The 23090-nt window shown below is 36.6% G+C and overlaps 1 protein-coding gene across 1 annotated transcript in view; it reads left to right on the top strand.

Annotated features, from left to right (window-relative positions):
• Window positions 1–23090, top strand: part of IQCK (IQ motif containing K) — a 33704-nt gene that overhangs the window by 3587 nt on the left and 7027 nt on the right. The window contains exons 5-8 of the mRNA XM_064725563.1: window positions 3381–3433; window positions 3548–3625; window positions 11808–11892; window positions 17750–17861. Coding sequence (XP_064581633.1) covers window positions 3381–3433; window positions 3548–3625; window positions 11808–11892; window positions 17750–17861 — 328 coding nt within the window. The remainder of the gene's footprint in view (window positions 1–3380; window positions 3434–3547; window positions 3626–11807; window positions 11893–17749; window positions 17862–23090) is intronic.

Here is a 23090-nt window from a genome sequence, read left to right on the forward strand (position 1 = left end):
TAAACCAGTGGAAGATAAATGGAAGAAGCACTGGAAGAAGGGAGGAATGAGCCCAGGAGAAGAGAGAGGGAATGGTGAGAGGCAATGAAGAGTGGGATTTTGATGAGAGGGACTAAAGGTTTTCATGTTTTGAAAGGAAATTAAGATGAATGAGAAGAGCAGGAAAAGTTAAATAGGAAAGGTTTTGAGCAATTGAAATTGTGTTAAGGAAATCAGATTCTGGAGCCAACAGGGGAGTTCAAGGGAGAGACCAGAGAAGGTGCATCCATGTCTGGAGAGGAAGAATTGTACAATCACATGGGGAAGTCAGGAAAGGGAAATGGTTATGCTGGAAGCAGGAATTTGTGTAGGAAATATCTTTTTTGAAAGCTGATAAAGAAACATAACAATTTATGCATTTAATTTAAAATAGACTCTCTTGCATTATGTGATGCATACAAAAAATCTGAAAAGCTAAAGCCTAGAAAAACCAGCTGATAGATATATGTACAGACTTCAAACTGACACAAATATGAGAGCAGTCTGCAGGAACTTCATTTTTAAATTAGAGATGAAAGAAACCTATTAGGTTGCCCAGTGTATTCCCTCGCTGATTTTTTTTTTCCTACCATAAGTTCTCCTGTGTTTTTCCCCATCTGCTGTCAAATGCCTACAGGGGAAAGACTATTTTCTTAAATCTTTTCTTTCACGAGAACCAACTAATGCATTCATTTTTCAGCATTAAACTGAACAATGTATAAATGTTTTTATTAAAATAACTCTGACTTTTCTTTCTAGTTAGCTATCACAGAAGGAGGAAGCTGTATCAGGCTCTGTAATGGAATATATTTAAAATTATGATAGATCAGGGAAAGGGAATGGAAGAAGGTTTCCTAATGACTTTGCCATCTTCTGATCACCAGTATATTTTCATGATTATTTGCAAGCACATCATATTTAAACTGAAAAATGGAAAATGAATTCTGAATATAAACAGTTTATAAACACATCTGCAGGTTAACAATGCACATTGTACAGATATTTCCTGTTTTTTATCCTGATTCATGCAGCATAGGGGGAATGTGTCAAAGGCAGGTCAATTTATGTAATTTTTTCCCTTTATAAATGTTGACTGCTGTGCAACTAATGATTTAATTCACTAGCAAAATAAACTGTTTCCTGGAAAAGAAAATAAAATAAAAAATATTCAGCTTGATTGAATTCCTCTCTCCTAAGAAGGATAAAACAAGATGAATTTGATTCCTTTGGCTGTTTTGAGAACCCTGTTCTGATCATTTTTTCCCATTGCAAAGGAAAAGCAATTTACTTAAAACAGATTAAATTACAACTGCTAGATTAAATCGAATTTTGTTGTCAAAGTGTAGAATTTATTCTCTGAAACAATTCCCTAAGTAGGGGGACCCATTTTCATCCTGTGATTGAGAATAGCTGTACAGTCACAATCAGACTCTGCTTACAGCCTCTGTGCAAGTCAGGATTTGTCCATTTAACATTTGAAGTGACTCATAGAAAGCTCTGCAGTGAAGGTTTTGGTCTCTTCAAGTTTACGTGTTGGGCTTCTTGGAACAGCATTTGGTATCAGCATAAATGTGAAAACTGCATGAGGAGCTGCTTCTTCCCAGCCAAGCACTTAATGGAGCCCTACCTGAACCCCAAAGCTTTGGTTGTCACAAAACAGATCATAAAGGCATGTATGGCTCAGGATTAATAATTGATTTATGATGATTTCATCTTCTGTTCTTCTGCTTTCTTATTTTTTTAAGCTCTCTATTTTTTTCCCTTTTTTTCCTTTTTTTTTTCTTCTGTTGGAGTCAGACTGTATTTCTACCAAGGGTAAGATTGTCTTAGAAAATGAAAAGCTTTCCTGGGTATCCTGTAGGACTGCCCTGCAGCCTAGCACTGAACTTCACACTTGTCATCCCCAGCTGTGTGGCTGTCCTGAGCTCTCGCCTGGCAGTCAGCACCTCACACCATGGTCCTCTTCCACTTCACCTGTGCCTCACCCCCAGATTATCACATATACCATCAACTGAAAGAATTACACTATGTAGAACATTTTTTCTCCCTCTCTGTTCACATCTGAGGATAATGCATAGAATGAAGTAATTTTTCAATTTTTATGTTTATTGTATTTTCCTTAGCAAGTGGTAGTAGTATCTTAACCTCTTACATTTTAATCAAGACTTCAGCCTCTTTTGTGACATTAAGCAGTTTCACAAAAGCTTTTGATCAGTGTGAATTTTTTTTCCTAAGAAACAATTATTAGAGCTGAATCTCCTGTTTGACAGTGCAAGTGTTGGGATGGGAGCTCAACTTGCTTTTTTAGCTCAGTGGCTGCTGTTGTGATGAAGCACTTGGTGCCCCAGGGCTGCAGGGCTCAGTGTGTTCTGGGGTTCTCTGTGACTTTGGGCATCCAGAGCACATCTCATGTCAGAGAGGTTCTGAAGGTACTGATCAAGCTCTTCTGTTATTCCATAGAGCTCCATGTTCTATTCTCCACATTATGGTTACTGTGGTTTGTGATAAGCAGAATAAGCACCTGTATCAGTTATCCATTCAATCTGTCAAGATGGAATGTCAGAGGAAATGCTTAAAAAACAGGATTTCCTGATCCATTCTGGCTTTATCAAAATTCAGGCTCTGAATGACTTGCTGTGCTACTGGCTGCACGAGTGCCCAAGGCCAACCTGCTGCAAAACATTTTGTAAAATTCTCTTTGTTGGTTAAGATTGAGAACTGGGAGCAAAGGGCACAAAAGTTTTGCTGTGAAGCTCCAGGTTTTGAACTTTTTACCTGGTTCTTTGTAATGCCCATGGTTTCTGTGGCTGTGGACAGACAAAAGCCTTCCTTTGGTTTTGCCTTCCTTCCTGCACCACCCAGGAGATGATTTGGTCAGAGCAGCCACACAATACTCTGCTGTGTGTATTCACTGCATCTTCAGGCTGGTTCCATGCAGGAGGAGCCAATATCCAATCAATGTTCCCTCTGTGTTGTGGAAGAAATGAAGTATTTTGAGTATGATAATAGAACTTTAAACAAAATGGCAAGGAATTTACGACATATTTTCATGTTTGAATGAGTTCTGTTAATTTCTTCACAATGACATTGCCACTTAGAGCACCATTCGGAGGACTTTGTTCTAGATACACTGCAGTAAATATCAAGATAATATATGTCGAATGTTCTCACTCATAGTTTGTCTTGAAATCATTCCACAAAATTTCTAAAATTTTGGCTGAGCCACTGACTGTTGGCAGTAGCAATAAAGAGTAGACAGAGTAATGCACTCTATATTTTATTTAATAAAAGCAGTCAATTTATCTTAAACATTTGACCAATCCAAAAATAATAAATAATTTGAAACTGTCTTCTGTCTTTAGGAAAAAAGAACCAAATTTATTCCCACTGATTTCCTAACTGAGTGGTTATACAAGTAAGTTATTCATGTTTCTCACTACTAAGTATATGTTCAGTATTCCAAGGCACTAATTTGCAAATTGAATAGCTGAAATTTAAATTAATATGAATTGTTTTCCTTTTTCTTTAGCAATAATCCAAAGAGGAAAGATGAGTCATTCACAGAATTGTTTTCCATTCCTTTTGTTAAGGACTGGCTAAAGGACCAGTAAGTTATTGCAGTACTCAGAATAATTTGTTTTCCTTTTATTCTTTTACTATCCCATAGAAGTTATAGAGCCTCAATATGTTGCAGTTGTGCCCTCAAAAATGCCCTTTACTGTGCGCAACAAAGAACTGTGTGATAGTTTTTAACTGGCCAGTGTATTACTTACAAGGTATTTTGTACCAGAATTGTTCACAGATAAATTAATTTCAAATTCCTAAACATTTTAATTGTACAATAAAGGACATTTGAATAGACTGGTAGTGTTATGAACATCTTTGTACTAAGAAGTAAAGCAATTTTTTCAGTGCTGCTTTCTCCTATGGAAATCTTTGAGAGTGTAGTCAAGAAATTCTTCTCTAACTGTAAGCAGCTGCTTTCGAAATACCTGTAACAGTCCTTGGCATCAGGATGCATTTCTGCAGACATTCATGACTTGGAGAAATGAGCACTTGTTTTTGGCAGCCTCAATCATATATTCCTTGTTGTTTTCTTAGAACCAAACAGCACAATAGTTATGAGAGAAATGCTACAGTCCTTGAGACTGCATTTACTTTAAATACAGCTGCTGTGTGAGAACAGCAAAGGATTAGTCCACAGTGAGGAAATAAGAAACTAACAGGGGTCAGATTTTAAAGAAAAAATTCAACTTGAAAACTTAACTGGAATCTGGATTGGTAATTGGTGAAAATATAGAGATTAATATCTTTGTAGATACATTTACTTTGTTACATGATGTAAGTGGAAATTGAGCTTTTTTAAACTCTTGATGTGTGACACTTGGAACCTTGAGACATCAATGGAGCAAGAGGAATGCTCCTTATTACAGGTCTTTGTGGATAAGCTGGCAGTTGTGTCAAAAGGGTGAATTCTGATTCCCTGAGAGGTGGTCAGAGCTGTGTAGGACATTTCTAAGTACAAGACCCCTTTGGAAAATGACCCATTTCATCTCAGCTCTGGTACCTTCAGCCATCAACTTGCTGTTCAAACCTGCCTCTGCAGGGACACATCTGCCTCATTCTGTCAAACACAGTCCTTGCCAACAAGATGCCCATTTGAGGCTGTGGTTTGGTGCTTTGTAAAGTGAGCAGGAGCTGCAGCCTGGTTGTTGTAACCTTTTCTTCAGCACACGAAGAGCCCTTGGCCTGTACAGCTGTTTTGGTGCTTCAGGTTTGTGAGGATGGATGTTTGTACCAAAGCTAAAATCTTTAAGATCACAGTTCTCAGACATTTCTCTTGGAGGTAAAGCTTAACAAAAGATTCCCCGCTCTCTCCTGTTCTCACCCCACCCTGCTTGTAGGCACCCTGACACCACCTTGTCTGTTTGGTAGGGTGCTTGGTTATTCTGATCAGGGCCCTACCCTGAGTTAGGAATCTCTCTGCCTAAATGTGCCAGGAGGGTTTGTACAGCTATTGAAAACAGATCATTTCTCCAGTCTGCTTCCCCCTACACAGCAAACCTGTGTATTGGCACAAACAAGGGATTAAAATGAAGGGCTCAGGGCAAGGTGAATAGAACAAATGAGCTGCTAAGATAGAGAGGTGGTGGCAGGAACTGCTTAAGTCAGCTTTGCCAACAAGAGAAATACACTGTGGAATCACAGCCTGGATGACTCACAGCTTCTGTTAGTGGTGGTGCTCCTAAATAACAGAGTGACAGCTCCACAAGGACACTGGAGTGTCAGAGTCCCACTTAAGTTGATACACTTCATCTTAAATCCTCTAAACAACTAGGCTCTTAAAATAATAATTATTAAAATTATTATTAAATAACTACTTTTAGTGATCTTATCCTAAAATCACAGAGTTAAAAAATGCTGCTTCTTAAGTAAACATTATTGAGCAAAGTGAAAGGCTGCAATATTAAATAAGAATAAAAAAAGAGAATTTATTATTATGTCCTGGATATGTCATAAATAGTTTATTATTATATCCTTCCAGCTATCACACTTAAAATGTAATTGATTCTATACTTTTTATTGCCATTTCCATTTCTATTTTGAAAGGAGTTTAAATTTTTTTTAATAAGATTAAGAATATATAAGAGACAATATAATAAAAAGTGCTGGTGAAATTTTGATGGGAAGCATCCTCATCCCAACTGTTTAGATGGGTTTATCAGTGCCAAGCAGTTTTAAAGCTTAGAAAACCACCAAAACACAAAAATCCCCAGAGGACTATTGTTTTTGTTCTATCTGGGATCCAGCTTTTTTTAATATATTCCATACTTGAGTATGACTTTTTTGGCTCTCCTCCAGTGCCTCCAGTTTCTTCTTTGAAGCTCAATTTTATTTTTTTTAAGAATAGTCAAAGCCACAGTCTTATGAGCTTCATTTTCTGTGCAATGCATTTCTAAATGAGATCTTGCAGCCTACTTTTCCCTAATAAGGAGACCTAAATGCTGCATCAGTTTTCAGAATTTTAAATGCAAACCTTGTACCTTCCAAAACTAGTTTTTGTAGGTGAAGGAGCTTGTAAAATTTGAATTTGTTTCCAGCTTTAGTGTAATAATTGCTGTGACATCTTAGTATAGGCGCTGAGTTCTGCATGTTACCCGGAGTGCTGACAAAATATTCCATCCCTTGGGAACCTTCAATTCCCCAAGCAGATTTCAAAAGCAGTAGAAGGAGCAGCTTCAGTGCTGACTGGTGATCTCCATATCACAAGGCAGACATTTCTGCTGCCTCAAAGGACAGCTGCACCTTTCAGAGGGCAGGAAAGGGGAGTTTGAGCACAGAACCTGCCCACGTTTGGTGGGGTACAAACTGATGTGCCTGCTCCTCCTTTTGAGGCTGATAGAACCAGGTGAAGAAACAGAATGAGAGCTGGGGATGTTTTGTAATCCTATAAATATGCTAATGAGCACCACAGTTGCCTTTTGTCAGCATTTTGCAGTGTGTTTCTGGTTGAGCAGCACTGAAGCTCAGTTGCAAGTAACCAAGCTCTGTGTACTGAATCAGGGCCAGGGAAAGTCAGTGAGCTCTGATTATGCTCTGGTCCCTCTGAAATTTTACTTTTCTAGCGTAGATAGTCTGAGTAACATGGCAGCATCATTTCCCAGCCTTCTTTAGCATTTTAATGAAAGAAATATGAAGAAACCAATAAAACACTGTTCCCTTGCTCTGAAAAACAGTGATATAAAAACCTGTAATGTAAATTTAATAATATGATAACATTGTTCAACATAACCCTGGACTTTACATTCAGTGAGAGAGACTGGTATATGGTATATGCACCTATGTGAGGAACAAGTGTTTCCTGGCTTTTGAAGTTCAGATAAAAAATAATTCACAAGATTTTTTAATCTACATTTTTCTTTTTTATTAGAGATATTTACTTGCTACCCAGTTCAGCAGGACACATTTCCTGTTTTAATCTACCTGTGTGTACCAAAACAAGTGTACAGACACAGAGAAAATAACTTTATCATGGCTTTACTGAAGTGGGCAGCTAAGATATAAACCATGACTAAATTTGGAGTAGTGGCTTTTTGCCAAATATCTGTATACACATATATATACATTGATTATTTTTTCTCCCTCCCCCAGATATTTTAATTGGGTGAAGTCTGCTGGTCTCAGCTGCCTTTACAGTTGACTTCATTGTCAGCTCTCAGATGGCCAATAGGGGTAATTTTGCACGGGTGACTGATTTTTTTTCTTTCCATAATATGCCCAGTTTCTACAGGCTGTGCTTTCTGCACACTGCTATATTTCATTGCTTTGTGTCTAATCCAGCCATGTTTGGAGTATGCTTGGTTTGCCTTATATGTTCTTCTTTAAGTTTCTTTAATAATTTGAGCTTTAAATAACAATTTATTGTAATAATAGGAAATCCAACAAATACATCTCTGTGGATGTTATTCTGTGTGTTTCCAAATAAAAATTGCCATTCAAGTAATGTGGCAAAATTCAGGGTAACAAAGGAGAGACTTTTTACTAAAAACTGTGTGTTGAAAGACTGCAGAAATTTTCTGTGTAAAATATTTATATTTTGTATTGTTGCTTTATGGGGTTGAAGGTGTTATGGCTGTAATATCTGCTGCATTAAACATGCTTTAATTTATGTAAAGATTGTCAAAATAGCAGTGAGTAAACTGAGAACTTACAAGTGCTTTGTGACATCTTCCTAATGTTGGAGCACTAAGGGAAGCTTTTCATGTTTTCAGCATACAAAGTCTGACCTGAAGTACACAAACATAGATGGGAATTTTCCCATTGACATGAGTGGCCTTTGGAACAGGTCCATGTTTGGTTTCCTTCAGTCCAGGCCCACAGACACACTCACAGACTGCATAAATATTGGTCCTGGGAGAGAGAAAGCTGAGGCAATGCTTTGTGACTTCCAAAATATGTGGCAAGTATGCAAGCACAGGAGAGCTGAGCTGGAGCCCTAAAGTGGGCATGTCCTCCCAAGGAGAGCCTGCTGAGGCAAGAAATCCACTGAAATCTTCAGACAGAACTGAAGACAAAAGATTCTTGCTCTGCTATTTTTTGGCATGTTCTCATTACAAAGATTTCTTGCTGTGCTTCCTCTAATTTCTGTGACATTCTGGTTCCAAATCACCTGTTCTGCCTCAGTCTCCTGTTGGTTACATGACTCTGCCTCCCCACATAACAACTTGCTCATGTTAGCTCCACACTGTCTTGCCTTTTCTTCATTATAAATAGATAAGCAAGTGTATAAATAGTTGGTATGTGTTAAACAGTTGAATGCATATTATCACTATGGTCACTTTGACGACACTCTCAAATGTATTTATAACATTTTTAAATTCAATTCACTATTGACAGTATAAAGGGGCTTTTATTTGGACAAAGAGTTCAGACTCCTGCAACTAGCAGGAGTCACACTTTAAGATGTCTACTTGGTTGCAGTTCCTTTTTAAGAAGATAAAATTTGGTTATTTTCACATTTACAATCCTTCAAAAATGTCCTCTCCATATAATGCACTAAAATGTTTTCTTGTATATTGTAAGGATTTTTTTCTCTCAAATACTAATAATCTTATTCTTGTGCATTTAGATTGTTGCAAAACAAGACAAATGATTAGGAATTTATTTTTGACTGTTGAAGAGTTGTATTAATACTGAAAATGTTACAAAGAAAGGTCTCAGTTCACACTCTGTTTGACCTGTGAAAATGTTCCAGGGTATTTTTGTCAAGTGTCTATGGGAATATTTCCCTGGAAATCTGAGAGTCTCATACAGTGCCTTTGTAATATTTGATCAATATATGTAATTGATTTTAAATACCAGGTCAGATGAATCAGTACTTCAGTGTCTGACTGCTTATGAACCATCATTTTCCTGCTTTTTGGGTAAATGACCTTAGTATTTATAAGAAGAGATTTTTGAGACATTTATTTTGAATCAAAACAATACATTTTCATTATTGCACACTTCTGGGGCTTTGGATAGGCATGTAAGAAGAAAGACCTAAGGAAGGCAGCTGTTTCTAGATTCTGTTATGAGGAATAAGAAATTTTGTCTGTTTTGGAGACAAGAAAATGGAAGGACTCTCTTCCTCCCTTTTCAGAATTCTTTGAGAACCCCATCTTCTGTCCATAGGGAAATCTGATACATGTCTTCATTAAGAACCTTTTTCAATGCCTCCTACATTTATTTAATGCAAGTCTGGTTTGTATCTTCTGGGTGTGAAATTCCCCTTTCCTAATGTCATATGAGTAGTGAATATCTCACAGAATCAAGATCTGTACAAGTTTGCTGAGAATGCAAGAAACATGTTTCTGGAATTTAACTTTGGTCATATTCTGCTTTATGCAGATTTGGTAAAATAAAATACTTAAGGAAAATCTTTTTTTAATGGTCTTTTACAGGTGCAACTTGTGTTAAGCAATATATGTATATCTAAATAGATATCACTGATTCATATGTGGGTTTTTAAGATTGTGCATAATCAAGGACTAAATAAGCAGAATGCAGTCAGTGTACGTTGTACTGTCAGTTTGCATCTTGCAGGCATCCAGCTGCCTTCTGCCACAAATGACAGACTCCTCTTCCCCTCCTTGACTGCTGAGGGGTGATAGCTTCTGCTCACATTCTATTTTTATTTGACCTGCAGACAATTGTGTATATTCTCCATTTATTCCCTTAGACCAAACTGGCCCTGGCATGACATCTGGTCTTTAAAGCTGTGCCATTGAAAGGATTGATATCTGCCAGTGACTGTCTTACTAAAAAGGAAATCCTGTTCTTGCTTGATTTTTTATATTGCTTTCTCAGTTTTAATGTTGGATTATAAGCTAGACATTTTTATAATTTGAAAATGAAAGCAAAGAAATGCTAGAGTTGACCTTGCAGGCTAGGAGAAATCTCAAGTTGTTCTTTGGAGATGTACTTATTCCTAGAGAAAGTTCAGTGCTTTGATATAGCTGCTGTAAAATATGTAGGTCTTCCTGTGATTTTCCCTAAGTTCTGGTTTTCAAAAAGATCTAAAATAGAACAGAGGATGAAAGCCTATCAGGGAAACCAGCACAGTCCAGCTTCAGATTTTTAAGTCTGATTATAAGAAGCTGTTATCTCAGGAAGCCTTGCTTGTCCAGCACTTCTGATTTCCCCTGAGCAGGAGAAATGCTAATTAATGTTCACAGGGCTAAGACAGTTTAGCTCAATGGAGAGACTGCTTTTTATTTTTGCCTTATTTCGACTTTTTCCAAACAGACCAAGGTTTTAGTTCACATTAAAATAAATGTAGGCCAAAACCCAGCTGACATGATGATGAGACCAATTTAGCTGAGTACACAGGCTGAGCCAGTGCAGTCAGTGTAGCATTAGATAAGAGCTGAGGCTGTGCTCCAAGTTGAAATGCTCCTGCAGTGAAGACAAGCCCTAAGAGAAAGATGTCAGAGAGCATAGGAAGCTTACTAGGGCAGAGACTAATATGAATGAAATTAAGTGAAAGGAAAATGTAAGCTGTCAAGCCTCCAAGCTTGGCCTGTAATATGCCATAAATAAATTTCCAAAAGATATTGCGGCATTTTAGCCAGAAAATGTAAGGCTGCATAAATAAATGGCTTGTTATTGATGGGCTTTGCAGTGTCTTTATAATATAAATACTATAGATCACGTTCCTGCCTGGGCTCTGTGTGTCTGTAGGTGGGTGCTGCATCCAAATCCATCATGTTGTGTTCTTCCAAGTCAAGGCTGTGTTCAGTCTGTTCCCCATGCAGGGAGAGTGGCTCTTGGCAGCCATTCCAATGCTGTGCCAAGGCTTCTCTCTAGAACTGGTATTTTCATGAGTTGCAGTGCTATTACACTCTAGTTCTTTGGCTGCAAATTACATTTCCCATAAAAGACAGTATAGAAATAAATTTTGTTTTGTTCTTTCCAATGATTGGGGGTTTTTTGATATTTTTTGTTATCATTATATCTCAGAAATAAATCAACACCCACAGAAAATGGCTTTTGGGAAGCAAGGTTTGATATAGTCATTTGAGGTTTTGCTAGTGAAGGCTGAATTTAATTACTAGCTTGTTCCCATTAAAATTGGTAGCAACAGAATCACCAAATGTGCTTTCAAGCTACCATATATTGGGCTGAAAATGGTTGAGTTCACAAATGTATTACATTCTTATATCAGCAAAAGAAAGTGCACATGGTATCAAAAGTAAAATTTCAGCACTTTAAGAACTTGTTTAGACATTTCTAAACATAGGTTCATGCTATGCAGATAGGATAATCATTATTTTCCAGCCTGTTTTAATTTAAAGTGACACCATAATGTAAATGAATGTGCTAAGATATGTTTATATTCTGTATATTTCATGTAATAAACATTTACATATAAGTCTGTTCATTGTTGCACACACACAGAGTAAAACCTTCCCTGCTTTACAAATGGCAGAGTGCTTCCCTTGCCCACCTCCCACTGCCACCCCAAACCTTACCATAATAGGGGCAGTTTGAAGCACATGTAGAAGAGTAAGAAAAATGACTGTGCTTGATGTGCCATTTGTACATTCTTGTTTTAAGAAGGAATTCTTGTAGTGTGTATAATAATATATTTGTAAAGGAGACATTCTTTGTGCATTTTGTTTTCAGAGCAGTAAGAATTTGTGTCTTTCAGGTTCCTGAACAACTTTTCTCTTTTTGATAAAATATACTGTTAGGGAAGAAAGTGTTTTACATTTATAGGCTGTCTGTTAAATTTATTTTTTTTTAAGTCCTAGACCACCAGTTCCTCTATCTCTGCTTCTATCAAAAGAAGAAGCAAGCATTCTAATCCAGTCCTTCTGGAGAGGTTATCGGGTAAGAGGAATCTATAATTATTGTGCTTGATGTTGAAAACTGTAGGACTGTGAAGGCCCCAGGGAAAATCCTTACATAAATTTTAAGTAGGGGATGCTATAAATAGCTGCTGAGACCCCTATGGTTCATTGGCTTTGGATGTTGCTCTGCCTTATGCCTAGTGACTTCAATTTTTTCACAGGCATTTATGCTGATGTAATCTCACTGTTTTCCTCAGCAACAGAAAAAATCCACAGAAATTCAATTTTCCAAAGTACAATTAATACTGAACAATTTTCTTCCTTTGACTGTTGTTGCCCAAGTTGCTTTGGGTAGTTCTCAAGGATGGAGTGTTATTTTGCTTCATGCAGGGATGTGTGAGTGAGTGTGGAGATGCATGAGGAGCATTGGGGAGGTCTGTTGAGAAATAAAAGCATCCAGAAAGGAAGGACAAGGAATTGAGACCGAGAATGAGACAGGAGATTTATGAGAGGCATGAAGGCTCTTTTTCAAGGAAAAGGGAAACAAAATGACAAGCAGATGTTGTAAGGCTCAATAGTAAGACAGCACTAGTGCCATTCCAGTTTAAGAGGAAAAAGCAAGGTGCATAACATAAATACAAAGAAAATTGTCCAGTGCTATTATTATGGAGGATAACAGCCATGCTAACCCTAGGGTACTAGATAAATTATTTTGAAAATCCTGAAAAAATTCTATCAAATATTTTTTTTTAAAGCTCTAATACCTTCACACTTTGGGAAGAAATGGACTTGAAATTCAGGTGACTTTGGTGATGAAGAAATGTCTTTGACTTCCTTTATCAAAACTTAAGCTTTTAAGTAGCCTCCAGATATAGCAGCAATTTTGTTGTGATGGACAGTGAGACATCTCTGGATGTCAGGTGTTCTTTAAATAACAATCAGTTTAAAACACTCCCTGTTAAGTTCTCTACTATTTTTAACAAGCATGAATATATAAGTGGCTCCCATAATGTGCTGTGCAGCCAAAGACAATGAAATACCTTGAAATGTTCTTCTTGACTGATGGATTTTTGTGACTCTTTCTGCTTGTTTGTTTCCCCTTATTTTTCTTTTTTTATACAGAGACAGCATTGACACAAACATTAATTAGCAGTGACAGTGTCCCTGCAGGCATCCTTACAGTGGGGGCAGCCATTATCCAATAACAGTTCTGTTTGCTGAACACTGCAAGGTTGCTCAGATATCTTCTGCTGCTCTGAAAGCTTCTGAAGGGCACAATCCTTCCTTGCACAGATGAACTTCAGGATTTTCACACTGGTATTTATCATTCTAAACTAATTCCCAGAAATGAGAGAGAAATTCTAGCTGTAAAAGGCAGGAGACATAAAAAATAATTCAGGCTATAAAATTAGCTATTAATGTTTTACCTTATTTGAGGTGAAAGAACATGGGGTTTTAAAAATTAAAAATTGCAATCAGAGTATAAAATAAAAATCATTAGTACCAAATTACTACATAGGGCAGTGTGTTATCCTAGGGCTTGCAGATTAAGAGAACACTAAGCTTAAATGGGATTTCATCACATTAATGATAAGTATATTATGAAAAATTGCCAAAGAATTCAGATTATTTGCTTTTAAAATAAATAGCTCAGTCAGCTAACACTGATTAATGTTAATAGCTGATAATAACTGAATGCTAACAAATAATGCCTTTTTGCATTCTAAAGATATTTTTGTGTCAAAATTTTAAACTATTTGCTAAAGATTTTCATTAAACCTTGTTTTATAATTAAGAGGATTTAGAATTTTGAAATACTGCTTTTGAAATAAAAATTGACACTGTGATAATTAAACATGAGCACATGGATACCATGACAGTGTGATGGAGAGACAGGTACCTCATTCTTGGTCTTCTCAGACACATCTTCTATGGACTCAGACCATTTTTTGAGGTATTTTCTTGACCATATTGATTCAGGCAGTAGAGTTTATCTAGTTATATAACTGACTGAGCATCAGTCTTCTCTTGATACTTAACTTACTCCTGCTACCACTAGCTGTCTGAGCATGCCAGTATCAAAAACACATAGCAAAAAATGCAAAAATGGATCAGGCAATAAAGGTTTTCTATGTAAAGGGGGAAAAAACCTACAGAATCTTGAAAACTCTGATAAATAAAGCATGATCAAAACAGTAAATTCATCCTTATCTGCAGCACATTTCAGAAAAACACTTGTTTAATTGTTGTAGTAATAATTAATGGCTGCCATCAACCAAGTCCTTGCTACAATGTTTCATACAAAGACATTGATGGGCACTCTGACAATTATTTCAAGTTTAATCAAGAACTGAATTCCAGAACAAATAGCAGTGGAAAATAGAGCTGCTGAGTTCTCTGAGGAGATCACAGAAAGGAGGACATCATCCTGGGAGGGCTCCTTGAGGGCCAGGAGGAGCACTCAAGTAAGACTTGAAACAGCTCTGTCATCAGAATTCTTCCTTTTCACTTCCCACCATCGTTTTTTATTGAGGTTCCATTCATCTGTCACAGGCCAAGGCAATATTCAGCTTGGTGTCAATTTTCCAGACACTTTTCCAGCAAAATATTATCTATTCCTTCACCCCTCTACTGCAGAATCTTTGCTTGGTGCCTTCTTTTTTTAATGGGCTCTTTTTAATCTTTAAAATTTACATAACTATTCCAGACTAACAGAAATTTTTCATTAATAGAATTTCCTCTGATGTCTGTGAGCGAACCTTTAGTGTTATCCTTATCTGCTGTGCTACATGTTCTCACCTAGCAGTGAAAGCATGGGGGTTTGAACTAAATCTTGTAATATCTTGGAGTTGAAATTGGACAGCATTATGTAAATATTCAGTGCTATTTTATACACATCCTTTGAGCAAAAGCTGAAGATAAAAATGCTCCATTTTTGCTTTGTATCTCACAAGGTGCAGTTGTGCTTCTGCTATCACAATATAAAATAAAAACCATTTCAGTTTATATCTGTTTATATAAAGTTTATATCACAGTTTATCTTGCTTTCCAGCAAGCTGTGGCTACCAGCAAAGGCTTAAACCCAGAGGGTCACACAAATATTCCCTGTTATTTCCAGCAAGTGTAGGAGTGAACTCTCCCTTCAAAGCTAAGACTCCTCCAGGGCTGGGCTGCAGGAGACACATGTCAGTTGTTTGGAGATTCTTGACTCTCTCTTTATTTGCCTGGAGATTTTGCTGCTAAGTCATGGCTTTTTCATCATGCTAGCATTGTATTCTGGTTTCAAAGCAGAAGAACTTTCTAAGGCATTTTTAGTAGGCTAAACTGCATTATAACTATGCTGAACTATAAGCTATTAAGCATATTTGGAACTTGTTAGGGTATTTTGTAACATTCCTGTCACCTGTTTTACTGTGGGTGGCATATCTGTGTTATTTTTTCCTTTTCTGGTCACTTTCTAAAAAGACACTTTGTTCTGGAAGCTCATTTTACTGCTTGGATTTAATGCTGACTTGGGAGTATTTGAGTGTCTGACTCTGCCTTTATCTCAGAACTCTGCATTTCCCTGGGTATTTCACTGCACTGCCACTGTTTTATTTGCTTAGGGAGACATACAGAAGCTACTATACTTGCCTTTTATCTTTTAACTGTTAAGAATTATTGTCTTTATTTTCAATATACAGAGGCAGCTGTGGCCCTGTCACGGGCCAAAATACAGGTCTTACACAGCTGAGATTGTAAATGGACACATCATGTTTTCAGAAATTTTATATTTAGATATACAGGCAGTAATTTCTCCATCTCCCTGCCTCTTGCACTTCTGTCATTTATATCCTTGTGCCACATAAGCATTTCCTTAACCCTTTCCTGTGCAGACAAACTCCATTTATTATTTAGGAATTATTTGGCTTATAAAAGCATACATGGCAGCATAAAAGAAAAAATGTCTCTTGCAAGCCTAAAGAAATTGTCCTGTGTTTGGATTATATTTTATGTTTGAAAATAGTATTTGATGAATTTAATAGAACATTATATATTTTTTTTTGTATAGCTGATGTCACTAGTAGCTGTAATTTCTTTAATTTGGTAAAAATTCATAGAAACCTTGTAAGAAGCCCCTGTAACTTTTATAGAAGATAAAGCAGAACTATATCAGTATAATGGAATATTGTTGGAGCTCTAAGGTGTATCTGATCTCAAGTCTCTGAGCAAAAATCTTGTCTGTTTTTATTGACTGGGTAACCTTGTGTTGTATTTCTGCCCTGCCAGTGCACTGTCTGAAACATAGCAAGGTATCTTCTCCTAAATGGATTGAAAAGTGCTATGGGAGTTCAGCTACTGTTTATTGCATTCTGAGCTGCAGCACAGAGGAGAAATCCTGGGAGGAAAGAATACTTTTGATAAATAATTGAAACTGTTTTCTTTAAGGTTTGGGATTTTCTGTAACTAGTGGAAAACTAAGATGTGCTCTTTTGCTCTGTATGTGTGTCAGTAAAGTGGGAGAAAAGCAGAGTGTAATGGAGAAGAGCATATCATAGAGTTCAGGTCACAGAACAAACTCTTCACATATCCTGTAAGAATACAATATGTAAAATTCTATTTAGAAATTTTCTAGGGAACTAAGTCATTATCTTCCTGCAAGCAAAAATGTGTCCAGGAGAAACTGAACTTATTGCTGCTTGTTTCTACCATGTTGCTTCACTTCAGACTGGATTACTGGGACACTGAACCTTAGAATCATGGAATGGTTTGGGTTGGAAGGCACCTTAAGGATGATCCAGTTCCATCACCATGGATCATCCCTGTGCCATGGGCAGGGACACCTTCCCCAGAGCAGATGCTCAGAGTCCCATCCAGCCTGCCCTTGGACACTGCCAGGGATGGGGCAGCCTCAGCTTCTCTGAATGTAGTCCTGAAACAGAATTGCATTTTTATATGTGACATTTAGGAAAAAAACTCCAAACCCCAAAAATGCATTTTAAAAATAATTCTATTACAATTTGAGTATGACTAAGAGAATAATCCCCAGTGTCCAAGGTAATGCTGGCCTGTCCCTTTCCACTGCTGTTCTGGACAGGATCTCGTGCACTGGAGGCAGCAATTGTGTGAATGCCAACCATGGGCAACACTCTGCTAATTAATCAAATCCTGCTTACAACAAGTGGAAGTGGTAAAAGCTAGTAGCTAGTTCACTTCTATGTTAGTGGAAACTACACCAGTACAGAAACAATTCCAGAAAAATTCAGCTTACATCTAAATGAAGTCAAGGCCTTTGTTGTATTTTTTCTTGTGTGGAAGCAGAATTATGCCTTTCACAGGGTGATTGACTGACAAAGAATAGGTACCATGTAATGCAGGCCAATTACTTTAAATAACAGATTAATGGCTCTCCAGTTTGTGAAGATTGTGTGGGTGGGATTGCCAGTCAGCCTATCTGCAGCTGATGGCAGGTGTGAATCAGGTTGATGGAATAAATTTTCTTCTGCATGACCCTTCATGCTCCTCTTCTGCTCTATTATTTTGGTCAGTGCGTTGGTTTTATAGTGTTATGCTTTTCTAAAGGCACTAATACCCTTCAGCATAAGGCTTTAAATTTTAATTAACTCAGAGAATTAGCATCTCACTGCAATCTCATTCCCAGGAGTCCTTGGTAATCAAAGTGATCCCCTAATAGACATATTTATGTTTTCAATTGGATTTGTCAATTATGTGGATTTTATTTCTGTGTAAGCTGAAAATTGTAAACCTCTGGGATTTTGCTTTTACCTCAGGCCCAGCAAACAGGATGGCTGTCACATATTTTCCCTGCCATAGCCTTGTGAAAAAATTTGTATCCTCATCCTGGATAACACAAAGGTATATAATTTTAGTTTTCTTTTCTGATTCCCCTTTCCCAGGTTCGTTGTGACAGTGAAATACAAGAGCTCCGTAAGTGGCAAAAGAAGCTGAGAGAGGAGAGGTACATTCATGATGTGGTGAGAAAATTCTGGGCTAAACAGGAAGCCAAAGGTAAGTGAGTTAAATTGTGGGATTTTTTTGGTTAGTTGGTTGGTTTGTTTTTTACATTGTGTTGAATTTTTATACTTTGAGTTGTACTAAAAAAATAGGGCACACAGTAGAACACAAATCCTGAGAGAGAAGGTAATGTCTGGTGGAAATGCTTGGCTGTTTCTTTACAGTCAATGCTTACTCTACTTGAGTTGCCTGCGCAGCTGAAAGTGGCAATGAAAAATACAATATAAGGCTTAAATGCAATACTTTTGGAAAACTATGACAATTTGCTGGCACAGTATTTTTTGTAGGGCAGGATTAGACACCTACCAGCTACTCATCATGTAAAGCTGATTGTTACCAGATGGGTTGTAGTACAATTTTTCTGGACTGTGGGATTTCAATCTGGTAAATATTCTATTGGCATTTTCTTGTAGTTATTTACAGCAGAATTTGGTCTGTACAGTTCTAAAAAGAAAAAATAGAAAACAAACTCAAACAACCAAAAAAACTGCCAAGAGAAATAAAGCCAGATTGCTTCTGGCTTTGTAATGTATTATTTTTTTTGTCCTGTTTGTGGGCAAGGCTTTACTGACAGGGCCAAGTTACCATTCACTTAAGCACACAAAATAATCATCATCATCTTTGCCCTGAACTACAGGAGAGTGATAATTTTTGGTGACAGGAGTTTGTTACAAAGGCTCTGTAGATTCTCCAAACATTTATTTATATTTATATTGCAGTTTTAATCTATGAAATAGCAGGTTTTATTTACCAATCCTTGAAATTGCCTGAGGGATATTTTATGGGCTCTTTTATAGGATATTTTAATGAAAATAATTAATTGTGAGGAACAAAATCATACATCACAGCAGGGCAAAACTGTGTTTATATGTGTTTGTATATATGGGGTGTTCATATGCAGTAAGGGAAGTAGAATTCTTGGTTTTAGTAGCTTAGACCTAGAAGATTAAATCATTTAATAACAGAGCACAAAAATGATGAAAAGACAAAATCAGTGAGACATTGTCTTCCAGCAGACTTGACTGACATAGAAAGAAAATTTTGGCAGAGCAACCAGTTTTCTTCAAGTGGGATTTCATGGCCTCTCTACTACAGTTTATTTTGAGTTGACGTGGTTAAAAAATGTAGGCATCTTTTCTGTTTAAAAGAAACCACAGATATATCTGGCTTTAAGTATCTGAAAACAGTGAATTCAAATTTCCTATCATAAAATTATTCTCATTATAAATTCAAAACATAAAAGATGAATTTTTCTCTTTGTAATACATGGTTAATTCTGTCAGTGTTAATTGTTGGAAAATTGCATTTCTGGAGATGATGATAGAGGTTGACCTCACAGGCTTGCTAATGCCTTTTAAGTGATTGCAATTTAATGTTTGTGGCTTGGACTCTGTTTTCAATTTGTTAATATTTTTATCATCTCATCAAGGCATGTTTTTTCTCACATTCCATTGTCCATGATACTAGCAAAAGTTAGATATTCATGTTTCTCACTTCTAAGAGACAAACCTGTATATTCACAACACACCAGTGTGCCAAAGGATGAATATTATGTGATTACACAGTCATAGTTTGCAGTCTTCATGCATCTAAAATCTTAAAGGGGAAAATTACAAGTTCATTTTCAGAGGACAAAGTGAACCATTCTCAGAATGCTGCAATGAAGAAAAACAGGGGTTAAGGGTGGACTGTGTCATTTGACAGTTGAATTGAGTAAAGACCTCGTGTGTCTGAAGAAATTTAATCTTCCTATAAATGATACTTAAGTTGTTTTGGAGACTTATGTAGTGATAAGACTTCCTTTGCCAATTGTTTCAAAAGGAAAAACAAATTTCCTTTTAGTCACTCTCACAGAGGTTTCCTGTCATCAAATAATTTATTTTAGGACTCTAGGACACACAGCTGTTTCATCACATCAAAGAATGTTGCAAAATTACCACTTTTCAATTTTTTTTTTCTTCAACCAGTATAAGTTTATATTGCTAATACCACATCAGCTTTCAATATTATCACAATGTTTCTGTAATTTCTTAACTGAGCTCTGCTAAGTTCATTTAAGAGTATCCCCACATCAAATAGCCTTGGGGCCCAGGCAGATGGCTATTTGGAAACAGCTGTACTAGTTGGAGAAGTTACTGTCCAGGGGTTTTCATTATCAATCTCAGCTGTGATGCCATAATTCATTTTGTTAGTGCTCCAGCTGCTCTTTTTTCTGCTCTCATTATCCTGCTGTTTATTAGTCATTAAACCCTATTCCAGTGTAAAGTCAGCAAGGTTAGTTTAACTGCTTTCACCATCCAAACCAGCTGACTTTGTGCTGGAGTGGATTGTGAACACTCACACAATAATGAATAGCAGAACATTACTACTTTTTAACCTTGTCTTTCTAAGCATTTGGTTTAACTGAATTAATTAATTCAGTTAATTCAATTAATCCCCTTTAATTAAACCACAGAACTCTTTGTATCAAGCAGACAAAGCATTTATTGTTACTAAAACCTCAGATATCACAAATAAAGCATTAAGATTCATGGTCAAAAAAGAAAAAGTTGCATTTTTAAGTAGATATAGCATTTTATTATGAAATTAACCATATTAGAAAAAATAATGAAGGATCTCTTTAATTTGTATATAGCTAACTCTGTTTATTAGATCTGTAAACAGTGTTGAATCTAACTGTAGGGGATGGATGGTGAGCTGCCAAATAGCTCTTAGAAAATGATGACTCGAGCAGTAATGTGATTCTATTGACACTACTAGAAAGATCAGCATACCTTCCATGGAAATATCAGCCAAAGACTCAGTTAATGTGAGCTAACAGGCAGAGTCTGCTTTGTTGGGATTTCAGCACAATGAAACCTTATTGCAAGGGTCTGTTCTAGGTAAAACCATGATTTTATGAAAGTGTGTTTATATGTGATACTTAAAAAAAGACAGTAAGAAGATACTTCCCTCTTTACTCCTGTGAAGTTCTTTAGACTTCCCTCAGCCCATCTTTTATACTCTTTATTATTAGTTTTGCAAAGTGCTCTAGGATAGAAAGTGTGAAACTGCATGAAAATTACTTTATGCATTAACAGCACCTTGCAGGACTGTTGACCTCTTTTAATGCGTGTTCTGGCAAAATTTCTTTTTGAGTGCAAAGAAAAAAGTGTGTTTCCTTCAGCATGTATCCAGGATCATAAAGCTAGAGCATTTTTGGCTGACATTTTATTTGCTATACTGCTCCACTGCTGTGTAAAATTACATTCCACAAAATGATCTATATTTAAGGTATGACAGTCCTTACTCTGAACAATTTCAGACTGAAAATGTAGAGATAAGTAGAACACTAAAGACTCAGTTTAGTGACTCACAGCTTTAGACTTGAAGGGAGAAGGAATTTTCTCTAATATAGCACAGCTGATGGCATAAATTTGTTCCACAATTTTTTACAGAATTAAAGAATTGTTTGCTTTCTACAGAAAATACAGTTAATTAAAACTCAACCTCCAGAGGATGTGAGTGAATAGCATATTGTGGTTCTGAGCACCCTTTTGTGCAGATTCAGTATTGATGGGACAGCTCTGGAAATGAAAGTGTCTGTCCTACAATGAAAGGAATTTCAAAAATATTTAAACTTTTTAATGAAAACACCAAAATCTTCATCACTTATGTGACCAAACACTGCTGGCACTCTATTGCAGTGGTTGCCTCTCTGCTGTTGGAAAGACATTGCTGCTGTTACACAAACATTACTTTCAGCTGTGTTATGTCCTAAGGGAATTTTTTCTTGTTCTTACCTGCACAAAATTGGTGAAATGTTGTTTTTAAAAATCAGTATTCTTAGGGAAAACAGTAAAGGAAAAAAATTCCTGGGTTTATGACAATACCAATTGTGACCCTATTAGCTGGCAGGTCTTATAAATCAAGCATAGCCTGGGCTTTGCAAAGCTCTTGTGTAAGAGAGGGCGCAGTGTGTGGAAAATGTACTTAAATCAAAATAAGGCAGAAAGTAATCTTCACAGCAGGTGAGGAGGGTGATTTCCAGATACAGGAGGGAATATTCTTTTACATTCTATTCAATTTTCAAGCTCTATTTTTCCTTTGGCAGTAGGAGTTATTACTTACCTATCTGCAGAGATTTAAAAAATACTTCTTTCATGGCAATAATCTTCTCCTTGGGAAGATGCATCCAGCAATACTCTGAAGAACTCAAAATGGAGGTGGTCTGGAAAATCCTTGCAAATATGAATGAGATACAAGGGAGAACAGACTGCATATTTCTGGTGCTAGAGCAGGAACAGATGCACAGGGTCAAGAAGCAAAGAAATGCAGTCACTCACTCCTGCTGCAGCTGTGATGGCTCCACCTGAACCATGAGGAGGGATTCAAAAGCTTGGTTAAACTGAAATTAAACTGAACAGGAGAAATCCAGTCTGCATTCTTTTGAAGGATGCCTGTATGCAGTCATATCACATCAAAGCAGAATCAATTGGAGAAGAGAAAAAGGTTAAATTCAGAACCCAGAAAAAAAATGGCTACACTGTGAAATTTCTTTAGATTCATTCCATAAACATCCTTATGAAGTTACAGCCACGTGCATGTTTGTAGGACTGAGTTGTTTCCCAAAGAAAATCTTGAAAAGAGGATATATTTATAAATGGGAAATCTTACACTAGGCTTAAGATAATATTTAAAATTACTGCAGGTAGTAAGGTTGGATTAGGAAAAGGCATAGTCTGAATAGCTAATGGATTTCTTAAAGACTGCATCTCTGTGGTTTATTTAGGAGAATTCATACCTGTAAAATGTAAGGAATTAATCAGTTTTATGTGAGAGTTTCTTTTTTCCCTTGCCACTTTCACCAAGGGTGGTTGAAATAACTGAGGAAGATTTTAAACAAAATAATTTGTTTCTAATTTCATCTGCCCTCCTTTTACTGCAGCTGTAATTCTTTAATTAATCTCATTATGGAATTCTTGTAAGTGATGACCTCCTCATAGTCTATGGTTTTACACTTTTAATCTGTTATATAGCAGATTTATATACACACACATATATATTAAGATCTTATATGTTGAATGTATTTTTTCTAATAATTTGCTTTCAAACTAAGCATTATAAACAGATTAAAAGTGGAAGGCTGCTTGCTGTCACTAGGACACTGCACTTAAAATAATTTCACTCTCCTTTTTTTTAAAAACATGACTGTATTTACAGGTATTTGTTTTTTTCTGTCTG

Source organism: Zonotrichia leucophrys, chromosome 14 (genome assembly GCF_028769735.1).
Source record: "Zonotrichia leucophrys gambelii isolate GWCS_2022_RI chromosome 14, RI_Zleu_2.0, whole genome shotgun sequence".
NCBI lineage: Eukaryota > Metazoa > Chordata > Aves > Passeriformes > Passerellidae > Zonotrichia > Zonotrichia leucophrys.